Source organism: Prinia subflava, chromosome 4, assembly GCF_021018805.1.
Source record: "Prinia subflava isolate CZ2003 ecotype Zambia chromosome 4, Cam_Psub_1.2, whole genome shotgun sequence".
In the NCBI taxonomy this organism is placed as follows: Eukaryota; Metazoa; Chordata; class Aves; order Passeriformes; family Cisticolidae; genus Prinia; species Prinia subflava.
In genome coordinates this window covers 62,195,686-62,222,023 of record NC_086250.1, presented here as the reverse complement: position 1 = coordinate 62,222,023, position 26,338 = coordinate 62,195,686, and the positions used below count along the sequence as shown (strand labels likewise).

Below are 26,338 nucleotides of genomic sequence, written 5' to 3'. Positions count from 1 at the left end.
CTTCTAACAAGAAAAGGATAGAAGATGTAAGCAAACCTAATGGCCAATAAAGGGCTTTGTGAAAGCTACAAGCTTATGCCTCATCATGTGAATCTTGAAACAGTTTCAGACTTTGCAGTTCAGGATGGGCCAGAGAGGAGGATTTAAGGGGACAATCCTTCAGCAATGACAAACCAACACCATAGGGCTGGTCACAGCAACACCATTCCTACTGCAACACCTCACTGCAAGACAAGGAGAGCCTGCTCTGTCTGCCTCCCTTAAAGAGCTACAGAGTCAACAGTGAGGAGTTCAGGAGAGAAATCAAATCTGGCATATGAAGAAAAGTTAAGGAAAGTCTTGTATTTATGTGTTCAAGTGTCTCCGTATTTATGTCTCGTAATTAAGTGTCCAAAAATTAAAAAGCCACAAAGTGAAAGAAAAAGTTTTAAGGGCTGCTCTGACAAATAGACCATTATTCTTCTGATATAGATTTAATTGAATATTTTAGTAACAGTTTTCGAACAATAAATCTTCTAGTTAGCCTAGTTAGAAACTAACTATGCTTCCATCTGTAACAACATGGGGAAAAAAGGATGCTTCTCAAGTATTTACCTTTAGATTAAATCCAAGCAAGTCACTGATGACACCAGAAACAGCTGACAGGATGACAACTTGGGTGATGTTATAAAGCAGTGGATTCATTGTAAGCCCATATAACCTAAAGGGACTGTCCAGTTCCTAACGAGGCAAAACAACAGCATCATTAAAAAGCAAAAATGACACAAAAGGGGTTTTGCTCACATGTGTGTTAAACAATATTAGATACTTTAAGAAGTCTTGAAGTCCCAGTGGAGTAAGACATTTTCCTATTATTCCATATATCAAACACAATGTGCAGGAAAATATCCATCACAGGAACTGACTGGTGACTGCCACTGTCTAAATAACTCTTCAAAAACTGGGGAGTATCCGTGTACAGTAGCTACCAAACTGCTCATGAAGCCAAGAAAATAAAGAACTAGGTGCCACCATCTCCTAATTCCTTACATTTTCCAGAAATCACCTTCAGTGCTAAAAGAACTGACAGGCAGCAGAACCACAAAAAGTAAGAAAAGAGATTTTTGATAAAGACAGAAGACCACCTCACGACTAGGAAAATTAACAAGAACGTCTTCCCTATTGCCATTTCCTTCCTTTTCCATTAATTTTGAAACTAACAACTGATCAATATAGCCAGAAAAGGATGATAAAGGAAAAAAAACCCCTAATAATCATTAGGCTGCCAGTATTTCACTCCTTTTTTATTGGAAGAAACAAAAAATTAGCCCAAATTAATCTGCAACACAACTTGAACAAAGAAGCTGTTTCACTGATTTTCAATTACTGGTGTGTGAATATAGTCACCCAAAATTTCTGGCCTAAAAATATGTCAAATAAAGGAAGGAAAAATAGGTTTTAAAATATAAGAGTGGATTATATAAAGTCTACCAACTATCACTGCTTTAGTCATTTATATTTCCTAGCTTTAAATTCATCTTCATCCCTCTCCTGCATTACGTCCTGGCCCTTGAAAAATGCCTTATAAGCCCTTTCCTTAAAATGAAGAATTTCAAAGCTATGATTCTTCTTTCAAAAAGGTGAAATAAGAATGAACAACCTTTTCATTTAGATGTAATGTCATATAAAACTCTGCTGCAAATACAAAAAATACAAAAGACATGATCCTGAGAAGGACAGCAGAGAAATTCTGCAAGGAAAAAGTTTTTAGATTTTGGATTCATCTTACCAATTTTGTGAGCAAGAAAACAGTAAGAATATTCAATAGAATCTAGTCTTTATAAAAGTTTAAAGACCAAAACCATCCAAAATCAAATTTAAAAAAACCTGAGCCCATTTAGCTACTGGGCATGCAGTATGTAATTGCACTGATCACCAACTACCAAGAATTTATTTAAAGCTCATAGTAGGTGGCTTGGAAATCTCACTTTTCAGTATGTTCTCACAGTAACTAAATGATGGCCCAGGTCTGGGATTTGTGCCACAAAAGCTGAATTCCCCACTGGAAAAGGCTGTGAGTTGATGTACTTCTGGCAAGAGGAAAACATGAACACTTTACTTGAAACACCAAGAAGATAATGAAAAAAATGGAGGCAATTTAGACCAAGAATTGATCATCCTCCAACCTACCCACATTCCCATAGCACACAAACACTCCAGCCCATGAGATGACACCCTGAAGCTGTTGGGCTCTGTCTGCTCTTTTCCAGTTTCTCCTTGAACCCAGATAACCTTTCTGCACCCACAGTGTCCTCTGACCACCCGATGCACTGGGAGTACTTATTTTCATTTGCTCCACAGCCAGGTCCTAAAAGCCTTGCAGTCCCTTCTTCTTACACCAGGAGACAGCCACTGATTTAGTCAGGCTCTCCTTAGAGCTGCAGCACAGCTCCCAAGCAGCTGCTTTGTCACCTCTGAGTCCTTGCTGACCCACCAGTCCCCTCAAGGAAAGTGCTGTGTATCATTTCAGAGAGGAGGGAACCAACACACACCTTGCTCGAGGTGTGCTGGTGGGAGGGATAACTCACCTAACTAGAAGAAATACTCTGAGCTCAGCTCCTCTCCTCTGGCTCAGTTAAAGAGAGTTTTAACTTCATTTTAAGGGCTGCTCTCTGGCACATGGGAATCAGCAGGCTAAGGGACCCAAATTTGCTGTGTGGCAGAGTAAAGCCACAAGGTCTTAAATCACCTCAAAACAGACAATAAAATTGCATCATTTATTTCTCAAGTATTCATCATCCTGACCACCCTGAAGTACCTTCTCTCACACTGCTAATATACATCTAAAGAATAAAACTTACTGGATACAATAATTTGCAATGACAGCAACATAACAGACTGCAGTACATGAACAAGCAGCATCCCTGTGAAAGAGGGAAATTTAAACCAATGCACACCTTACTGCCTGCACAAGTAACACAAGTGACTCTTTAATCAATCTAATTTAGTTCTTTTGGATAATATGGGAATACCATTTTAATTCTTACCTTCAATAACTTAGTAGCAAGCTTTAAAACATTGTTCACTAGTGTCAGTTCTTCCTTCTTATTAGGCTTTTTCTCCATTTTCAAGTACAAGTTTATCTGATTTAAAACAAAAACACAAGTATCACCACCTACTCAGAATTGAAAGGAATTAATTTGGAGCTATTTAATATTTCAACAATGGGATTACTCAGTAACCGTATGACAAAACTGCAATGACATTTCTGCAAGCAAGCAAACTTTTTGTTTCCTTTTTAATATTCAAGAACAAGTACAGGCTCAGCATCATAGGAAAATACAATGCTTTATGATATAATAAATTACATTTGACATTATTATAGCACCAACTTTGAAGTTTAGTCTGATCCATAAATTAGGCACGAAAAATCACCAACATAGGTAGGGTTTACATAATTTCTTCTCCTCATTCAAGGGTTGCCTGAGGTTTGACAATTCATCTCCAGAAGGTTTTTATACTAGTGGGCAGACCTTACAAGACTTTACATCCTCAAAAGTTATTGAACAGAATGAAATGCTAAACCATAACTCTGCTAAAGTGTAATTTCTTTTAAAAGATTCTAGTGTAATTCAGTATTTCATGAGCACCTTGAGTGCAGAAAATCAATCTTTCCAGTGCCTTGAAATATTGGAAAAATTATTAAACTCTTCATTGCTGTAGGAGAACAGCATATTGAACATTTCAATACTTCTGTGATGCAGACTTTTTAAGTCATTATTTCTGAGAAAGTTAAGAGTTCAAATCAGCTTTCTTTTGGCCTTTTAGCAATTTTGAAACATCAGCTTTCATTCTCAAACAACCTATCTTTGATATCCAGAGCAGACAAAGGCTGTTTTTTTCCTTTTCTATTGCATAACCAAAGCAAATCAAAGGAAAAAACGTCTTGAAAAGCCATTAATGTTTTATCTTAGGATGACACCCTTCAAAATAAAAAATGAACAATTTAATAACACGCTGAAGTAGTCCTTCAGATGACACTTACCTGACTACAGAAAAGAAGTGATGCTATATGATGCTATGGTATATTTAACCACCTCACTGTATGGTGGTTATTGAAATAAGGGCCATAAGACATCTAAAACAAGTAACAGATTATCAGACCTCCCTAAAAAGACTACTGTAAGTTCTGACACAGGTTAAAAATCAAAGTCTATGCCTAATATATTCCAAGGCATATTAAGCTCCTGAACTACTACCATTGCATTTTTAAAAAATTAAAATTAAGCTTTCAGAGCCAAAGAGATTTTATCTTTAAAGATAAAACTATTGATTTCAACAATGCAAGATTTATAAGCAGGACTAAACAAAAAATAAAGGCTCTAATTAGCAACTCTGAAAACCCTAGGAAGATTCAAATCTCTTTTAAGAGATGATTAATTATTAGTTCCTTAATTTCAATAACAAACTTGGCATCAGGAGAAGAAGTGTGTATGCACAGCCATCTACCACACCTATTTGAGATTCAAAACTGGCAAAACTGACAACTAAGGTCAGACCATACATTCTATTTAGCTCACAGATTTACAAGACCAATTAAAAACACTTTCAGAAGGACCTGAGAAATTACAACCAAACAGCATAAAATCAAAAAAATCCCTTTTAGTTTCCCATCATGACTCCTAATCATGAAATTCATAGGTTGAATATAAAGCACAAAGAAGTGCCTGAAACTTTGCTGGCAAAAGCAGAATTTTCAATTTCATTTTATCTGTGGAGCATTTAAATTGTATCTGGGAGTTGAGATTCATTTGTCTTTTTTTGTTATTGCTGTTGTACTTTCCTGTTTGTTCTCTTTCCAGTAAGCCTAATAATGGCAGTGTGCCATTTTCCAGGACCCTGGATCAGAGGTGTGTTTTTAGATAAAATGAGTGTCAGTCAGTTTTTTGGGCTTGACCTTTCTTCAAAAGCCAAAATGTTAGACTTCCATGGGTCTGCCTCAAGAATACTGTATTTATGCTGTAGTACCCAGCTCTAGCCAATGAAACCAGTCTAAAATGAGTCCTACCCAGAGTGAAGTGTATCCTTTCAGTTTTCTGAAAAACAATTGTGAATTCTATTTTGGTTTTCATTTCATAAAGCTCTCAGGCATTTTTGAGGAAAAAGACTTGTAACAGGATAAGCTGCATTCAATGCAAAGCTAGGTGTCTGATGACATAACACTTCTTTAAGTTCTGAGGACATACAGGAAGTGTTTCTTTCAATATCCATTCCAGATTAAAATATTTGAACATTGACTCCCAGGAAGAGTATAGTATAGAAATCTATGAAAGCAAAAAAAAAGGTTTGACAATCTCTTTCCCCTTGTTCTCTGCACTGCTTTCCAATCCTTATCCTGAACACTTCCATTTTCATTCCAGAAACAGCAGACAAACTTCACTGGGACATTCAGCTCATTGTACTCCAAGGATCACCAGAACAATGGAAAACTCCCCAGGCTCAGGAACTCAGAGTTTTCAGACTGGGGCAAAACACCTCATTCAGAACAAGGCAGAAGGGCAATCAGGATTCTCAGTGCCCAACCTCATCTTTAATAAAGACAGAATTAGTAATTTGTATCATCAGTCACAGGCCTCACATGCTGCCTTTGGGACACAGAGTGTGGAAGATTTTATTGTCCTACTTTAACACATTTTCTGTAGGAAACCTGTGAAGGTTTCTGGAACTGCCTATTTACCTCGCCCTGAAAGGGTTGTTTTGTACCAGTGTGAAACTTCAGAAGAAAGAGATTTCTTTCTAACCTAACACTAACTGAACATGTTTAGCTTGGAAAATACCAGCAGCGCCAGGCAGAGCAGAGAGGGAATTTTTAAGTACAAACACCAACCAGAACATTCCTGAGAAGAAACACACACAGACCCAAAGTCCAGTTTGAAAAATGGTTGAAAAAAAAGATTTCCAAGAAATCTAGAAGAGGCTATTTGTAATCCATGCAACCTAGAAGTCCTAAGCCATTGGACTGGAAACAGCAATTCACTTCATAGTGGGTTAAGTTTGTTTTCAAATCTTATACTCACTCATCCAACACTGAGACTCTAGGGGGCTTTTTGTATTTAAAAACTAGTTTTTATGTTGGTGTTCTATCAGATGTTAAATTATATCAAAGGAGATGGTACCTCTAAGCCCACTAACTTCAACAGAAATTGGGATAGAGTCAAACACTTATCTAAGAAACTGAATTTTGGGTTGCAAAGTTGCTTTACTTCCCCATAAATAACTGCCTAATCCAAACTATTTTAATAAATCTACAAGGCCTGAGACCTACCAGATGAATTATTTAGATATAGAAACATAGGTCTGTACAAGTTCTCACCTGCTCAGTAAGTAATATTGAGGTATTGCTGTACTTTTTACTTGTTTCAGATCCAAGAGTAACAAATCTTAAGAGAAAAAGAGTTAGAGAAATGCACCAAATTACGAGTTCCCAGTTGTAGTGACAATCAAGGAAAATTTCATGCATGTGAAGTAGCTGGAAAAAAACAAAGAGAAAAGAAATCAAAATTTAATTTGAAATAATAATTACATTACAATACAATAAAATGGTTAAGTATCTCCACAACTTGAAGAAACATATCCCAGTAATAAATACATGGAAGGTTTTTAGGCCTATAAAATTTGACTCATAATTTTAAATCAACATGGTATCAGAGATATGAGGTCTGAGAAGAGACAAAAAAAAATACACTAAGGTCATTTTAAACTCCTGTTCAAACTTGCAAAGGCACTACATGGGATAAAAAAAACACCCTCACATGTACTAAATTTTATGTAATTACATTCTTAATAAAATACTTATAGTTAGCTAACAGGCAAACACAATAATTAGAAATTGGAAAGAAAACACAACCAGAAGCCATTCAGAAGATCTCCTATATTTTGAAACAGAAGCTCAAAGCCAAATCTTAAGTACCAGAAATCTTCTTTAAACATAGATTTGCTTACTAAAAGATTTTCCACTAGAGGGCAGGCAAATATAGCCAACAAGCCTGTTTCTCACAAAATGCATCAACCGAAGTCAGTATCAATTGTCTTTGCAGAAGTGCATTTTGATGCAAAATGAAGGGGAAAAAACGTGTTCCAAAAACCACAAGGGAAAATGAAGGACCCAGATGTAAAATGTGACAGTGGTATCACAGAATATCCTGAGGTGGCAGGGATACACAAGGATCATTGACTGAGCCAACTCCTGGTCCTGCACAGGACACCCCCAAGAATCACTCTGTCCCAGGTGTAGGATCCACCACTTGTCCTCATTAGACTTCTCACCATTCGTGACTGCTCTCATTTGTTGCAACAAAATTTTCTTTTGCTAGTACAAAAAAATATTCTAAAGTAGATGAAATGACGTTACAAAAAAATGGAGCTCTATTCCAAAAAGCTCTAACAGCTATTACAGATTTTTCACTGGTGTCTTGTAACTTCCTAGAAATCACCATGCAAAAGGCACTAAAACTGTTTTAAAAACTACTCAAGTCATGGCTGTTTCTCTACAAGTAACATTTGCTCACCTGTGCACAACAGATAAACACAACTGAGATGGTCAGTAGGAAGGCAGATGAAACTATCACATCCACTGAGCGCTGAGGACCTCGACGCTGAAAACACAGGATAAGCACAAGTGAGTGAAACCCCCCTCACCCAGCACTGGAAGTGAGCATAACTAGTTAGACTCACACTCTTCCTCACTGGTTATTTCTCAGCTGAGTCAGTTCCCTCCACACCTCCTCTAACCCCTTTTTTGCTAGCCACATTATCACACAAATGTTCCCGGTGGCACAGAAAAGGTGGAATATACAAGCGTGGTTACAAGGAAAGAAGGGAAGACATTCCACAACAGGGCTACCGTATGCAGAAATTTAAAACACTCAAACTGCATTCTATTATCCAAGTGATGCTATCCTCCTTTCACCCCACCAGCACCACACTGAATTTTGTTTGTTTATGCTTCCTGCTTTCCATGCTCTCCAGCCTCCACACCGTAATTCCTTGATGTTTTCACAAATCCTTTTCTGCTTGTAAAAACTAGTGACAGGAGACTTCAGGGATCATAATGTCTCACAGATAATATTTGGGCATTTCTAGCTTCACCTGGCACACATACACTCACAGCACAAATACAAAAGAACTGTCTTGCTGTATAAATTCCTTATGTTAGTGACACCAACTGGTGAGACTCTTAAAATAAGATATTGTCAGTATTAGACTACAAGTGCTCACTTTTTATCCAACATACTCACACAACTTTTCAGCTCATGTTACTAAGACAAGACTCCAACTCTGAACACACTCAGGTTTTAATCCAAGGTGAAAACCACACATGAACTTTCTCAAAATCTGTCTGCCTGCAGGCACTGTTGGTCCAAGGTCATGAAAGTGAAACATATATGGGCCATATGCACTAATCATAAGTGTACAGGAAGAAATAACCAGACTACAACACCAACCTTCTATCAGCAGCATAGGAGACATTTTATGTTAGAACACAAACATACATTATTTTAAGACATCTAAAATTTCTTATATCTGCTAAAATCCTATTAAAGCAAAAATATACATTATTTTACCTTTAGATAGGACCTGAGAGAAAGCCACATTTTTATATTCTGCACTTTCTTTAAGCGGAAGTGAGGTACCTCTGATTTTCTTGCCCTTCTAGCAGATGTTAGATGACCAAAAAGTTTGGCAAAAAGTAGCCTCTGCAGAGAAAAAAAAAATTACCTTAACTGTTAAATGATTTTCAGAGGCACTAAAAAACAAGAGAAAAGGCTTCACTAAATATGTCAACGTAATGTGCAACATACATAAACATACAACATAAATTAAAATATGCTAATATAAACCAGAAGTAAATACAGCATATCATTAAAGAGAGAAAATACACTAAAACATTTTAAAAGTCTCCACATTCTAATGAGTAACAAAATTTAGCTACACTTTGAGTTCCTTTCTTCAAATTTTAGACAACAGATCTGCCATGCTCTTAAAATTTGGGGAAAAAACCCCAGACCTGCCAACTGTTTGCATTAGAGTGCACCTATACCACCAAAGTTCCTTTCAATAGAAATCATTATTAGAAGCAGGTTCATTCTATCCTACTGTATTACATCACATATTTTGACTATAATTTCAAGAATTAAAAGAAGAGAAAGAATAAAAACGTTTCTTTTGCAGACAGTAAGTATTTATATGCTGCAGCTAGTAAGGTTGCTCTCCGAAGTTTCGATTGCAATAGGAAGCAATGATGTAGAACTTCAGAGAGCAGCTCTCACCATCTCCAGCTACAGAACCAATCTAACAACAAAGCAGGCAGGGCCTTGGCTAGGGATGCACAGAACTTTGGAATGCCCCATCCCTGGACGTGTTCAAGGCCAGGTCGGATGGGGCTCTGAGCAATCTGGTCTAATGGAAGGTGACCCTGCCCATGGCTGGGGGGTTGGAACTGGATGATCTTTAAGGTCCCTTTCAACCCAAACTATTCTATGATTCTATAAGTTAAATTGAAGTTTTTGAATGAAACATACTGGAAATTTATAGAGCTCTTTTTCAGAAACTACTTGTCCTTGTGGAAACCTGAAACAATTTGGGACGTGACTATGCACTGGGTTAATGTATTGAGCCAGTTTTCCCCAAAAATTCTCTCAAGGGAAAAAAAAAAACCCAAAAAAAAAAAAACCAAAAAAAAAACAACCAGAAAACAAACCTTTTAGCTTTAGAGACTTCAGTCCACTGGAACTGAGTCATCTCCTAAACTGCAAGCCCACTGAAATGTTTGTCATCACTGATCTATGACTCAGAGCGTGCTGAAGAAAATACCCACAAAGTCAAAATACCCACAAAGTCAAAAAACGCCAACATTAAACCTTGGTTAGCTTTAGATGAAGTCTCCTGGTCTGCTGTCCATACCTGTTTATATGTTCTCTCGGCTACACAGAGCAGAAAAAAGAAAATCCACACTAGAGACAGGCGGACCACGAAACTGATAATAACCATTGAGAGAACCAGGACATCTCCATCTGATCCAAAGGCAGTCATGCAAAGCTCAGTGGCAGAGTGTGCAGCTAGTTGCTCTAAATCTTTAGCTTGGGAGAGTCGAAAGACAAAGGGCATTAAACCCAAGATTAAAGAGATGACATTTCCAAAAATCTGATAGCCAATTCCTGGTATATAGCTGTTCACCTAAAAACAAAAGAAAACAAGGTATACATTTAATAAATAAATAACAATAAACTATATATTAATGTTTTTATTTTATCACAAAGAACACTTTATAATCTGGTAAACTGTATGAAAACTTCAACCAATCATCCTCCCGTTTTACTATTAAAAAGCCTGGAAGTCTTCAAAGGGCACCTAATGCACAGGAACCAAATAAGACAAATAAATTTATTAATCGCAACAATAAAACACTGCAGTTAAACACAGTGTATGTTCCTGCATTAAAAATTCACTGAATGCTGGATTAGCCGAGTGGGCCAATCAGACTGGGCTGCTTAGATCCTGTATGTTGCTCCTATTTCAGTTTGGTTTAGGCTGTATCCTTTTTAGTGGAATCAAAGTTTACAGTGCAGACAGGACTGCAGCTCTGTTGTGCTGGTTATGGCTTGCTGAGTTTATCTCTGCTTATGTACTGCATCCAAACCTGTAAAGTCTCTGAGTCAGGCAGAGATCAGAACTAGGTTTGTGAATAAGTTGCTTTTTAACAATTTGGAGACAGTGAGTATCAACTTGTCAGAACTAGTGAGAGTTTTCTTCAGCTATCCTTGGATTTTATGAGCAACCTACAAAATACCCACATTGTCTATATTGAAAAAGAGCACATAAATTAAATGCATTTCCAACTGTTTCCTGGAGAGGAGTACTAGGAAAAGGGAGGGAGGACTAGTGAGAACATCCCACTCATCCTCTTAGAGGTTTGCTTCCTAAAGAGGAAAGCTTTCTTTTCCAATCCTAACTTTAGCATCCAGATACTCAGATCTGTATATTCCTAACCCAATAAATTACTTGTTTATTGAAATCAAGGAGATAAACTCATATATTCACAGCATCTATCAATAAAACTGAGGTTGGTTATGTGAGCAAGGACTTAACAATGCAAACACCTTTTATTGTCCCAACACTGAACATCTGGTAGCTCTTTAATCTAGTAGTAACAAGTAAAGCAAGTGTGATGTAAGCCACAGAACAATAATGTGAATAACAGATACTTAAACAATTACATGAAAAACAAAACAAACCCACAAATTAAAAACCCACAACCAACCCATCATCATCAACAACAACAAAACAACTAAAGAAACAAACAAAAAAACAACCAAACAAAAAAACCCCAACCAACCATAAACCAAGCTTGGTAGTGATAGTGTTGACAGTGGTAGTGCTTACACTTCTAAATAAAGTATTTGCATAAAGTAAAACAAATACTCACTCTGTTCATTATCATACCACTGATTTCAAGCACAGACATATCTGCTTTCTTGCAGTCATTACCCTCCCATACAATTGCACTTATTTTTTCTAGTCCTGGATTCAAACTGTGGATCCAAGGCAAATGACTCTGGGAAAGACAAATAATATCTTCCATCAGAAATAAAAATCTATTTTCATGTCAATATGCCTTTGTCAGCAATATACTAACAAACCCCCCTCTCCCCAAAAAAACCCCAAACAAAACAAAAAACAAAAACTGCCCCCTCAAAAAAACAAACCAAAAAACCCCACCAAACCAAACCACTGCAGACTGACACAAATATTGCTATATAGCATTTATTTCTACTATATGTTAACCTCATTCCTCAAAACCATCTCCTTCATTTCCAAGAAACAGCTGTAAGAACAGAAATCTCCCCTTTTCTATACTCCATTTTCTCATTAGGATGAGTTAATGGGATTAAGGATTTATTGGCTTTTTTTCACTCAAACATACTGAAGAAGAGAGAAATATGAAAATAAAGCTCTACATATGTAATTTTTAATTCTGACACATTTAATATTTTTTTTAATTTAACCCCAACATTCTGAAAAGCACTCTTCTCAGGTTAAGTCTGAGGGAAACAGGTGATTTTTATTTGTTCTTTATGGTATTTGTACACTTCACAATCCTTGTTATACACAAAGACCCCCCTGTGCACACTGTATCTGGCCAGCCTCAGAGAGCAGTAGGTGTCTCAGCACTACAGCTCCTAGAGCCAAGCACTCCCAGGTTAATCTTCTGAATGCACTTAGAGCTCAGGGATCCTTTTTCCTACCACAGAGCCAAGAGAGAACTAAAGGATATAGAAAAAATGTTGAGGTGACAAGTACTGCTGTGGCCATTTCTTGATTCTCCTCAGCCCTGCCTCCCTCCTATCCCATTCAGGAGATTAAAATTGCTTCCAGCTTTAGTCACCTGGCACTATATGCATCCCACTGCTGGAAGGGGTGGTGCTGGCAGGGGCAAGGGCATGTTACTTTTTTTAGATTTTGATTATGATTGATTAAAAGTAAAGTTTTATTTTCATTTTATTCCTTGCTTTGTAAGTACCAATCTGAAATCTTTGTAATCTCCTGAGTACTCAATTATCTCCCTTCTTACTTCCACTGGGTGTAGAAGAAATTATTTATAATATTAAAATAGCGTAAATATTTGTTGCAGGTTTTTCTTAACCACAGTTTACCAAGCTCTCCCTCTAGAGGGAGTATCAACACCAGGAGCTGAAATTCAAAAATTTACAATCTGCAATCAAATAGAAAAATTCTCAACTGGTCAAATCAATATACATCCTCAAGTCAATATATATATTGTAATTCAACTCACTACTCCAAGGTTTAGTGTTTTATGGAATGCAAGCAAGAAGAACTAAAAATATATAAAAAAAGAAGAAGACTGCATGAAATAATCAAAATTGCTATTATTACCTTAGGGTAAAAAAAATCATAACCAAAGAGAATTTAGAAATGTACACCCATGATATCACATATATATACACATAAAGCATGTTATCCTTCTGTCTGCTTTTCTTATATATACATTTTAAATAAGCAAACAGAAAGATGTCTGATAAGTGCTTATAACAAGCAATTCTACTAGAGAAAAACAAAGTAGGGGAAAATCCACCAACACCTAAATAACAAAAAATTAAAAAACAAACAAACAAAAAGGAAAAAACCAAACCAGAAAAATAACCAAACAGAACCACTCATCACAGAGGAAACTTAAATCAATCAGTACTTGCCCTAAATTAGAATAAAGATTCAAACAGTCAACTATTCTATATGCTGTTTTGATATATTGTCACACCCTCTTCCTTTGACAAATTATTGACTGAGAAGCAGAAATCAAGTTTTATTTGCTTTAATTCTATCAAATCACTTTGGCTTTGTTACTTCCATCTAACACAGGTCTTTCTCCCAGGCCTTTTGTGACGTATGACAGATAACACTGAACTTGTGTGCAGTGCAAAAACCCCAAATTGGTGGACACCAACCTGATGAAAGGGGTCATCTCTGAATTCCTTCTTCATGCACGGATTCACTTGAGGGCTCTCCACGTCTGTCTCGCTGGTACAGGACGAGTGGCACTCAGCACAGTGCAAGAGGTCCTCCCACAGCACATCCTCAGTTTCTGACTCTGGCCTTGCACTCTCAGAGTCTTGTCTGGAGCTTGAGCACCGAGAACTGCAGCTAGTACCTGATTTAGGTGTATCCTGAAACCCAAACATCCCTTGGAATTAATGCCACTCTTATTTCTATATCATTTCCTGCAGAGATGTCATTCCTACAAAATTCAGATTAGTAATCTGTGTCTATCTAGATTTTTAGGTTCTAATCTATTATCCTTGTCATCAGAAAGATTTGTAAATTTATTGCAAGTGTGTCTAAGAGGTTGCATACTTTAAGATAGTGTACCAAAAAGCAATAGTCCATGGCCCCTGCTTTTTAGGGAGAGAGTCACATAAGGAAGAATCAAATCATACTCATAATTACAAGGAAACAACTACTTCACAGATTTTTAGAGCTCATTAGTTTAAAATTGAACAGCAGTTATTGAGCCACAGACTGCAGCTATATCTCAAACTTCTGAGGAACTGACCCTCAAAGCCCCCTGAAGTCACATTGTTGCCTTCTCAAAGAGAGAGTGAGATGCACCAGGTGTAGAGGGGAAAAATAAGCAAGGGTACACATAGCTAATGCCAGGTTTATGTGTAATCTGCACAGTTAGACATAAAATTTTAGTAATTTTAAACAAACTGCACTTGACAAACAAGTCTGCCTTTGTAAACTCAAATCTTTTACCTAGCTCTTAGATAAAGAAAGAAAAATCTTAAGTTTGGGTCATTCAAATTTCCCAATGCATACACATGAAACAATCTACTGTTTTCTTCAGAACAACAATGTAGAATTTACACTACTTTCTACAATAAACAAAATCCATTTCCAGCAAGAGAGGTATTAAAAGCAGTATCAGGCTACTCACTGCCATCACCTGGCAATTTCCATTCCCTCTTAACACCAAGTTTCTTTCTACTAATTTATCTTGGGAACATAAAATTTTTTACACTGAAAAAAAATTAAGCACTATTCCAGCAGCCATACTAACTTACAGTGATTCATAGTCCCTTACTATGTGAAGAAATGTTCTTCATTCTTTCTGAAAACCATGCTTAACGTATTTTATGCAAACCATTTTATAAAGAAATGTTCAGAAAAAAATTGGTCTGAACTCCTTCTCCACCTTTTACAAAGAGAGAGATAACATAAATGCAGAAAGAGTCTGAAGTTTTTTTTTTTAAAGCAAAAAAGAAGATATTTATAGAAGGCAGTCACTACTGGGTACCACTGAGGCTGAAAGTTACTAAAGTAAGAACATGAAAAATAGCTTGCTCAAACAACAATTAAGTAGACACAGAAACATGAAAACAAAAGAAAATGTAGGACAGAATTTGAGAGTACATCCACTGACCTCACTAAGTTTTTCTTTTAAATACAAAGAAAGCCTTCACTGATTTGAAAACTATTGTTGCATTTTTTTTGTAATGTTGTGGCAAGAAAGAAAAGCTTCCTCTTTCATTTCATCAGTCAGATCAGTGAACAGGGAGTAAGTGTGAAACCCAACTGCCACAGCTAAACATGGATTACATTTTGTCTCTTTAGTTTCTGAAGGTATCTACAAAGTCTTCTCTAGCTTTGAAGCACTCTATTCAAGAGAAAATATATCTAAGCTGAAAAACAGAAGCAATCAATTGTAACTGTGTCTTTCTGCTTCCTCCTGTGGGGCACTATGGCTGCACAAGCACACAGTGAAGGGACATCCTCTATACCATGAAACAAACCACACATGCAAAAGGCATTAAATGCTGAGATCAACTAACATTCTGAATCTTTCTATCCAAAGCCTGTGAGAAATGAGTGAAAGAACAGTTTATTTAATCCTGTTTTTTATGCAAAGCATCAACTTCAAGGCTTTGCAGTTGTGATCAGAGCAAGCAATACCCAAGCCCTTCCAATACATTTTCCCTATATCAAGTAGAGAGTTTACTTATGAGACTCCTGCCTATCAAGCCCATCTGTCAGTGAACTTTTGTCAGTGCTGATTTTACTCTTTGCTTTCTTTGCTCAGCGTTAGTGAAAAAATAGCAATACAGCCTTTTAAAAGTGTTCCATATCTGTAAAGTTGCATACCATTAGCAAAACAGCATAATTTTTTAAAAATAATGAATAAATGAACATAATCACAATAAGAGATCCCATTCTCTTTCAATATCTGAGTCCTTTTAATTAAGGATTCTGCTAATATGGAATCTGTGAAGTCTCCTATTATAAGCTGTAATGTCAAGCAGTTTTCCTAAAATATCAGGGGTTTTTTCACTTCAACAATTTTGTTAAAATTTCATGACAAGATTTTATACTTTTGTTTCAATGAACAAGGAAATGAAAACTCAATCAGACTTCTCCACAAGAAAGCGAGTGAATCCAAAATCCTAAATGGAGAGAAACAGGAGCAGTACCATGCTGAAAATTTGCATATTCCCAATTACCACTATTTCTGCAACAAATCGAATTTCCAGAAGAAATAACTTGTGTCACAAGACAGCAACAGTTACCATAACCTGATGCACAATCTACCAAACACATTTTAGTCTCCTTATAACAAATTGAAAAATAGAAAGAAACTAGATTACAACCTCTTAATTTCAAAACAGTCATTAAACAAAAGCAAAAAAATTCTCTGTTCCTCACTAGCATGACTTCCAATTTACAGACTCCTAAAATCCAATATAGGAAAAAAGAAAATCTGTGGAAATGTCATAGTTTAACTCCAGCCAGCAAGCCAGATCAGGCAAGCTGCTTGCTCCATATACCTTACTCAATAAGAAGTCAAGTGGTTTTAAGAATTACAGGCAAGAAGCAGTAGAAATGACCATACCTCCAGAGGGTAGTGCTTCTTGTAATGGTGAGGTTTCCTGTTCCGCAGGGTACAATCACTGGACGTGCGTTCCACGCTGCGGCGTAAAGGATAGCCAGGTTCAGGCCCTTCCTCACTGGAAACTTCATCTGATAAATTTGTCACAGTCCTGTGAGTATCCTAGTGCAAGAAATACAGTATCAGTAAGACACAGTCATATTTATTAAGTCTTGTTCTCAACTAGTGAAATCAGACTTCTTTCTACAACTTTGGGATCTGTGCTCAGTTAAACCAGATATTAATGCATTTTCAAGACTCAAAAGTAATTGGCAGAGCAGGAATTATGGAATAGAAATTGTAACATCAAAAACATTTTTTCAAAGGAAGGCCTAGTTCACATTAGCCTCAAGAAAGATTATGATGCTCTTATTTTAAATATAATTTTTCATAAACGTAACATGCCAAGATAGGCTTAAAGAAAATGTATCCACATCCAAAGAGAGAACAAACCAACCAGCCAATCAAAAGTAACAGTATAACATTGAATTATCAACATATTCAGGACAAAGTTAGCATTTACCACCTCTTACAAGGACGAAGTGTTTAGAGGATGTATGTTGAATACTGAGGTCACTAATGTGTGTTACTTTGAATACAGGATATCCAGGAGATAATAAGACCCAGACAAATTAAAAGTTCTGCTTTCTTCCGTGACCACTTCCAATGGTTCTGTAATGATTCTATTATTCCCTCTCATTCCTATTCCTCATTAGAGAGAGTCCTGCCAATTTCACTTGGAGGGAAATCCTGCTTTCCTCATCTTCCGCACAGATCAATTTAAAAAATAAAGGAAAAGGAAGATGATTCACAGGCTAATAAATGCTCAGAATGACCTTAAAATTACAAATTGTCAGTAACCCAAAATGTGTTCCATTTTATCACAGAGACAGACCACAGATGCCCTGACTCTCAGAGAAGTTACAGAACATTTACCTGGTCAGGAAATACACACAGATAAAGCACAGCACACAGATTTGTGCACTGAAATACAGAACACCAAAGAATGTTAAACACCATTAAGGTTCCTCCTACAGGAAAAAGGAAAGGCCAGGAATATGACGAAGTAAAACAACTCACTATAATTTTTGGCTCCAGGACCCTAAGCCAAATTTAATTTTTAGAACATTTTAAAGAATAAAGTAGATAAAAATGCATCAAAGGCATCCTACAAAGCAACAAACACACTTACTTTGTGGTGACTGTGGTTGCTCAAGGCATCTCTCACTGTGGAAGGGCTCCACCCTGTCTCTTCTGGCCTGATCACTTCACAGCGACGGTCATGGCCCTGCACACATTCTTCACTGCCTCTACCTGGCTTCTTCCCATCAAGGGACACGTAGCCATTATCAGTTTCAGTGGATTTATCTATTGAGTTTTTTGCTTTCTTAGATCTATATTTAAAACAAATACATGTATTAAATTAATTAGTCTCATAATTATTTCCCAGTCTAAATCCTGCTTATTCCTATCAACCAATGCTTTAGCTTTACTAAGATGTCCACAAACTAACAACATTAACATTTGATTTTGATGTCATGTTTGTTACCATTTAATCTTCTAAATAACACTCATTACCCTTTTCTAAAACTGTTATAAAATAAAATGTCAGTGTGTGAAAGAAATGTACATCACTAGCTACAGAAAGAAAAGGAAACCTATTTTAAAAATAAAACTTCACAACAGCTTTGACAATGGAAGAACCACAAGCTTCAAAAGTAAAAGAGAAACCCCTCTGTTCTATCTTAAAAAATAAAAGATGTATGCTAGAAGTTAATAATTATTAATTCAAGGTAAGTATGCAATTTCCTGAAGCTGCAAACAAATATGCTGTTTAGTACTCTGTACACTGATATTTGGTGTTGTTTTGAATATACTCTGCTTACTGACAACCCTACCAAACAGAAGGGGATCTACTCTTTTCTGTATCATCCAGTAATACCCCAGGCAATATTTTTGGTATCTCTTACAAACCAGTTAAGCTGCTTTTTAAAGGACAAAAATCTCAAGACCACTTACACTGAAAGGTCTCCAATAACATCCTCCAGAATCAAGGCCCTTTCCTAGACAATAAATGTGCCAGCAAGATTACCTAATGCAAGAAGAAGGCTCTCTCAAAGCAAACATTTGGATGATCATACTCCCAAACTAGAAAGTGCAGGGGATGAAGGAATGAAGAGGAACAGCAACTTGTCACCTTACTGACAGGGACTTTTAGTCTTCTCTTAAGCTTCTATATTGTCAAAGTAAATTAAATTTTATTTTTTATATTCTCAGAACGCTTGGTGGGAAAAGGGGGGAGAGAAGACAAGAAGAAAGCTTTATAAATAAGGCTTCTAAAATTTTGTATTTTTATTTCAAGTAGAACAGTGGGCACAGGTCAGGGAACTACCAAGAATCTGTTCAATTGATCTTGTGCTCCTGTGAGGGAATATGCACTGCCTTTCGCTTTAAGGACTTCTGAGGTATTCTGTGAGGGCTTAGATTACACAGCAGAAGATTAAATTCCTCTTTAATATGTACATCAAACAAATTGAGGGAATTTGGAGAGTCGCCTCACATTCCTTCCAAGATAAGGTATCCCACATGTAAAGGGCAGTCCTGAACACAAAAAATGGCCAGGGACAGCTGGATAAAGTAGGAAAAAATCCAAAAAGGACCAATTCAGCTCACAAAATAATGGCTTGCAGAAAAAATGCAATAAAGGGATGCAGACAAAATGATCAAGAGAAGAGATAATGTTACTAAGGTGTTTAATCCTCCTTTCCCATCTCTAATTTCATTTTGTCACCCTAATGAGGAAAAAAGTTAACATTTATTGCTCTTTTAAAGCAAAGGGACTGCCCTTCAGTCTCACTGAAGGAAACTCACTGCAAAATAGTAAGGTCAGTTGTGAGTACTGAGGAAGTAGCACTAAAGTTAAATTATCTGCAATAAGGAGGAATCCAGATAAGCTAATCTGTAATTCATTAAATATTGCCCCAGCACTTTTTAAAATTTTCTTTCTAACAGTGCAGAAGTAAATGCAGTTCTCATCACACACACACATCCAGTCAGAAACACTTCCTCCACAAATTACTAAACTTTATGAACAGATTAATGGGACCACTCTTCCCAGTTGGATTTGAGAAGCTTTTATACATTTTATACAAAACTTTAAAGCTAGAAGAAGTAGCCTAAAACAGTTGAATAGGGCTAGATAAGAAAAAGAAAGAAGATATGCATGTATGCACAACTTTTTCAGATGGGATTTCACTACTCAAGCAATGTTTGAGTGCTAAAATCACAAGACCAAAGCTATTTGTCTGGTATCAACTAAGGCTCATTCTAAATATCAGGGAACTTGACTGAAGTCTTTATTTGCTTCTATCAGAGAAACCAAAATTGTTTTTTGTGAGACTCCCTAAATTTAAGTGCAAGCCTCAAGCCAGAAAAACACAAATTTGAGCTTAAAGTTAGGCTTTTGTGCATGGGTTTAAAAAAACCAAAATCCCCACAGTAACAAATAAACAATATTTCTCTAGCTGATAAAAATGTATGGTTTTCTAGAATTACTACATATACATACATCCTTAATCAACTTCTACTATTTCAGACTTAAAAAAAGAACACCAGGAATAAATACAATGTCTTAAAGGTTTGAATATATGCAAAAGCTAAATCAAGAACGACTTTCAGTCTTATTTATGCATTAGCCAGAGAAAATACTAAGGAAAAGGTAAATAAAGTTTCTGGAAGAGTGTGAATATGCACTCTCAAGTATTCTTTCAAAGTATTTTAATTGGGGTTGATCAGAAAAACTCTTCTCTCTGTTCCCACTGCAAAACTTTTAGAGAAGTTACAAGATTTCCACTGCAGTAAGGACACATGCAGAGGAAATTCCCAAATCAGTACTACATTCTGAAAAAATCACCTGATTGGATAGTGCCCTCTTTTTAGTAAAACTTATCAACATTTTTCTATCAGTATTTTATAAATTGCCCCTGTGCTGGATTAAAGTTTAGAATTATATTTTTTAAGTCAGACTGAGTTCTGCCAGTGGAAAGGATATTTATTGAATATACAGTTGCAGTTTACCAATGACCTGAGCACAGGCAAACGGTGTAGGTACACAAGATCCTGCCCTAACACAGAGAGCCTAATTTCTGAGGTTAATCTGAAATCATGTATTTATGACCTACATTTAAAATTGTAGAAAACAATATATCAAAGATTAACGTAAGTGAAAAACTGCTGAAAATAAATACTAATGAGACATTCTACATAAGACATTCTAATGTGCTTATCTAAAGAGCTTCCAAGCATGTCTTAAGCAACAGGACAGGTGTAGCTGTGAATCTTCCTGGCACTGAGATTTCATAAGATTTTCTTTAAGCAACATCACAAAGTAGTTAAGGTACTCCACACTCTGTGTTTCCTCATTCCCAGCTCCACTCCTCCATTGTGCTGACAAAACTGTTTGCATTGCCATGAAAAAATTACATGAAGCAACTGAACAGCATGTTCCCCTAGGAAAAAAAAGTTATTTTTCATCTGGACAAGTCTGTATGGCTCTAGACATACAAACAAGTGTGCCTCTGTGGTAACAAAGGACAGCATTCTCAGTAACTCCATGTTCTTTTTCCTTTGAAGACACTGTATATACTAAGTAGTCATCATGGAGGGTTAACATCTCTATATATACACACACCACCTCTCATTAAATGGTTTGAACAAGTCTTTAGGCCAAGTTCCACACAGCCCTTCCCAACTGAAAATACACTGAGCCCAACAGCAGGAAAGTCAAGGAAAAAAAAATCTTCCAACATTCTTTTTACTGCAGATCAGTGTCTTCAATAAAGGGGAAACAAAATATTAAAATGTTTACAAGATGACACTTGAAATGTACCAGAGAGTAATGCCCACAGATCTCAAGAACAGCCCTGGTGTCTATCACTATGACCTACAGCTTATCAAAGAGAGCTTAACCCACACAGGAAAAAGTAAAATGAACGCTCCCCTTGTAACACTTCTAAACATTTTTAAAACTTGTCCAAGGCTTCCAGTAGATACTCCCAGAATGTAACAAGTTTTACCAGTGGTTAAGTGCATGGATCATGACAGACATGTTAGTGTTGCTGTATTCACAATGCAGCATGCACAGCAAAATATCAATGTAATAACTTGCATTATCCCTTTCTCAATTTAATACCACTTTATTGAGTATATTTTCACTTATGCTGATACATAGCACTCAAAAGGCTGCATGCATGGCCTGGCTTGCACTGTAGAGCTATAGAATGGGGTTTTTTAAAAACTCTTTTTAAAAGCCCAATCAGTGTTTATTTGAATCTTGAAGAAAAAGTCAGTGTCATTTGATGACAGTGACAGAGTTGAATAAGCATATTCTTGGAGTAACAAGAAGGTAATGCAATAAAGTAAAATTAGAGTTGAACTTTTCTCTTTGGATTAAAACTGAGAAACTAAGGTGCTTTTTTCCAGATAGCTTACACAGTGTAGTAAAACAACAAAATACAATTTAACTAGAAGTTAATTCTGTACTCTGCTCTCACAAGATCCCACCTGGAGCACCGTGCTAAGCTCTAGAGCCCCCAGTACAAGGACCCGGGACTGTGGGAACAAGTGCAGAGGAGGGACAAGATGCTCAGAGGGCTGGAACATCTCTCCTGCTGAGAGAATTGGGGTTGTTCAGCCTGCAGAAGAGGCTCCAGAGAGATCTTTGAGCAGCTTCCAGAGCTGGAGAGGGACTCTTTACAAGAGCACATAGTGACAGGACAAGGGGCAATGGTTTCAAATAGAAAAAAGGTAGGTTAAATTTTCAGTATGAGAAAGAAGTTATTAACTGTGGAGGTGGTGAGAGTGGAACAGGTTGCCCAGAGAAGCTGTGGCTGCCCCATCCCTGGAAGCATTCAAGGCCACACTGGATGGGGCTCTGAGCAACCTGGTCTAGTGGAAGTTGCCCCTGCCTACACCAAGGGGAGAGAACTAGATGCTATTTAAGGTCCTTCCCAACCCGATTTACTCTATGACAATTCAACATTTTTTCAAAATTATTGCATCAGCATTTGCAAAAGTCAAGAAACAACACATTAGTCCATTTTCAAATACTCAGATGAGTTTGCTGTTAAGAGCAAAAATTACATTAACAGAAGTTTAATCATTACATCAGCATTTACTTAATTAGAAAAGGGATAGTGCATCTCTAACACATATGTAGCCTTGAATAAATACAAACCCTGATAAAAAGAAAGCAGCATGCCAGATATCTCTGAAGACAGCGCCAATACTGCAAGAGGTGCTTGTACCGTAGCTCTGCACTGTTCCCTCCTGTGTGTTATCTGTGGTACTAGAGCCATCTCCTTCCCTATGTACTTCCAAATGTGCTGCTTTCCTTAATTTCCTTCAGCAGAAGAGATCAAAATGGTAAGGTAGTTTTGTAAGTGCAATCTGCTAGTTCTTTAATGTGTTCAGCAGCTTAAGCATGCAAAAACAAGCAAGATTTCAAATTATTATGCTAAAGCCTTGTCCTATCAATTTACTAAACTCTGTTCAATAAAAAAAGCATGATACATTCATTATCATAATACTTAAACACAAACCACATTTCATTTCATCATTAGAAGCTTAGACCTACAAAATTCATTGCTGCAGTGGTCCCTATTTTAATGGGACAATTCACTGCAGAAAACCACAGTCAGTGGAGTGCTTGGAAGACTTAAATTCTACATTTCCAAGAGCATCTCTTTTCACATATATTTTCCATAGATTATTAGCCAGATTTATGAAACTAAATTTGCAGTAATATAAACACTGTCACTCTGCTACTATTCAGATAACTGTTCTGAGACAAAATGTCAGATTTAATGCATTAAAATTCAAATAAAACTGTGCCTAAATTAGTCAATACATAAAAGTTAAAGAGCACCAATTAAGCACCATTTTGAAGTTTCAAATAAAAACAGAGCACAAATTTCTCATCTCTAGCAAAGCACAAGCTGTAAACCCTTACATTTTTTTTTTTCATGCACATTCTCTGCAGTAGTTTAACAATCCTAAATGACAAAGTACTTTAACACAGACTATACCTTCTCCTTTTTCCCCCTGTGCTGGGAGGTGGCTTAGGAGTTCGTGTTGAAACAATCTGACAGTGCACAGTCCCAAGCAGCAGCATGAGCCATACTGGCCCAATGACTTCAGTCAGAGGTATATTATGTGGGCTCTGGGCAGTATAGAATAGCACTACAGCAGCAACTGGAACAGAAAGGAAATGAAGGTGAGTTTAATGTCTGAAATAGCCAACTCATGGCTTTTGTCAAAAACAAGCCAGATGCAGATCTTACCTGCATTTTAAGCCAACTCACTTAATTCTGAGAGAACAAAATTATTATTTTGCTGAAAAACAGTAGCAATCTAACCCTTTAGTAGGGTCTAAACAGTTGACTACTGTCTTAATACCCATCTTTTCATACTTGTGATATGATGTATTGATCAAAAATGGGTGGCTGAATGAAATAAGAGGGGGGAAAATGTTTGGAAAGCTGTATCTGTCATGAAACCACTTTAACTATGGTGAAATGCCAGCAGGAGACAAAACCAAAAAAGGAAATATCCTTAAAGCAGCCCAAATAAATTTAAATCTGTATCGTGTGCTATGACAAAGCACAACCCAGTGAGTTTGATGAGACTTGAGACTGTAAAGTCCTTACACAGCAGAATGCATTTTAAACTCCATGTCCCAGCCAAGGGACAAACTTGCCCATATGGACAGGCAGCCATGCATAAGTATATATAGAACCCTATAAACATTCTATATATACTTGTGTGCACATTTCTTAGCAGTGAGGAAAGATCAAAAGACAAACCATGTAAACAATGGGGTAGCCCAGCTGAAGTGACCAGGACTCCAACTAGCACTTGTGGTTGGAAAAAGGGCCAGCTTCCAACTCCATAGCTGTTAGTTTTGTAACCCTATAAACACTTTTCATATGCAGCCAACATCCTGTAATTCATATTCAACATCCTGCATTCATATGGATCCAACAGGCTCCTGTACCCAGAGCATAAATAGGCAGAAACATCTTTACAGGCTCCAGGTCAACCTGAACACACCCACCAGGCATAAAACAGGTGGAAAAGGCAAAGGCAACCCCTCTCCTCTCTGCTTATTCTACATCTCCTCTTTGCTCTGGCTTGAAGAGCTGTGATGTGTAACTCAGCTGAGAGAAGCGATCGAGAAAAAATAAACCAAAAAACCAAAACCACCCACAGACACTCCAAGAAGCAATTCAGAAACAGAACTGGGAAATAATTCTGTGTCTAACATCCGAACATCCCATGAGAAAACATCCGAACATCCCATGAGAACTTGGTTTTGTTCTTGTACTACTGAGAAGTGAAAGTCCCATAATTACAACCTATTTCTAGCACAAGAAATACAAGTTCAACAGCTGTCACCAGTTCTCTATTGAAATAGACTGTAAAAAATGCAGCCACATACATAAAGCTACATGCCATATTCAAACATCTAAAATAAACCCCATGAAGCAACACCTAACACAGCAGATACCTGGATGGGATGTTCTCCACTAAAAAGAGTTTTGATGTGCTTTTCATGAACTAATCTTTACCAAGGTAACCAGTATTAGAAACATGGTGAACATACAAAACAATGGAATTATTTTTGATTGTGGAAAAACTATTTCTAATTCCTTCTCTGTCTTTTTCCTAAATTAAAGAACAGAAGTTTTGCATGGGAATATCCTTTATTACGATAAGTGAACTACATTTTTGGTGTATAATGTTTCTCAAAGACCACATGCATCAATGAGAAATCCAACTTACTAAAAATCAATAACAATAGGTACAGATAGCAAAAGATAATGCTGTTTCTTTCTAACTGAGCTCATCTGGGTTCCTCACACGTACAATTAGCTCCATGAGGTATAAAACGTAAAGAAGGAGCTGATTTTGGCTCCTATCATACAATTTGGATAAACACCTACTGCTGAGAACACAGAGCTCCACAGATCCATGTGAAATGATTTGCAGGAGTAGGCCTACATGAAATAATTTTGAAATTCAATACTGCTACTTAAAAAATATAAAATAAAGCAGAGCTGTCCAGAAGAAATCATCTCCAAGAAGGCAAAAATCTGCAGAGTGCAGATTCCTACCACGTTTCACACAGATTTAGAAAAATATTACCAATCTCCTGATTGGCATTCCCTCCCACTGTACTTAGAAAACAGGAGGGAAATCCAAGAATTTATTTCTGCACAGTGTGACAATACATTCTAGTTCAGGTTATCCAAGAATTGCTCCTACCAACAGCTAAGTAGGATTGGTTGGAACGGGATTTCTTACAGTATTTTCATCTCTGCTTTTCTAAAACACAGTGGCTTATTTTGTAAAACAGACACAAAGGAAATAATATCACATTGAACAAAAAGCTGCCTCAGAAAAAGCAACCTTACATTTCAAAGACCAACAAGCATTTCTTTTTAAAGAATTTAAAGTTTGGAAATATTTTTAATACCCAATTTCAAAATGCATACATATACGTATCTCACCACCACAACAAACAACCATCATATCTATTAAAGTTTCTTGCTTTATACTTAAGAAATACATAATAAACATTAAATATGCACTTCATTTTCCCATTAAAATATAAAAATGTTTAAAGTTAAAAATGAGGTATTACTATATACTAGATAAGGAAACAGAAGAAAAAGGCTTTATTTCTATCTGAAGTCACTGCCTGTTCCATGACCTTGAGCATAAAACATTTCTCTGTAGTTCTCTTATCACACATTGTGCTAATCACTTTACACTAAAGGAAACTAATGCAAATAAAACCTG

General features: G+C 36.7%; 1 protein-coding gene across 4 annotated transcripts in view; it reads right to left on the bottom strand.

Moving 5' to 3' along the window:
• Nucleotides 1-26,338, bottom strand: part of PHTF2 (putative homeodomain transcription factor 2) — a 61,904-nt gene that overhangs the window by 1,958 nt on the left and 33,608 nt on the right. For 3 of the 4 annotated variants that reach the window (XM_063396954.1, XM_063396956.1, XM_063396955.1), the window contains 12 exons: nt 23,563-23,728; nt 22,713-22,877; nt 17,670-17,871; nt 16,442-16,600; nt 13,503-13,721; nt 11,465-11,593; nt 9,943-10,215; nt 8,604-8,735; nt 7,548-7,634; nt 6,353-6,508; nt 3,027-3,122; nt 595-720 (listed from right to left, as the gene is read on the bottom strand). In XM_063396954.1, the coding sequence (XP_063253024.1) occupies nt 595-720; nt 3,027-3,122; nt 6,353-6,508; nt 7,548-7,634; nt 8,604-8,735; nt 9,943-10,215; nt 11,465-11,593; nt 13,503-13,721; nt 16,442-16,600; nt 17,670-17,871; nt 22,713-22,877; nt 23,563-23,728 (1,910 nt within the window). The remainder of the gene's footprint in view (nt 1-594; nt 721-3,026; nt 3,123-6,352; nt 6,509-7,547; nt 7,635-8,603; nt 8,736-9,942; nt 10,216-11,464; nt 11,594-13,502; nt 13,722-16,441; nt 16,601-17,669; nt 17,872-22,712; nt 22,878-23,562; nt 23,729-26,338) is intronic. The other variant, XM_063396957.1, reaches the window with a different exon arrangement.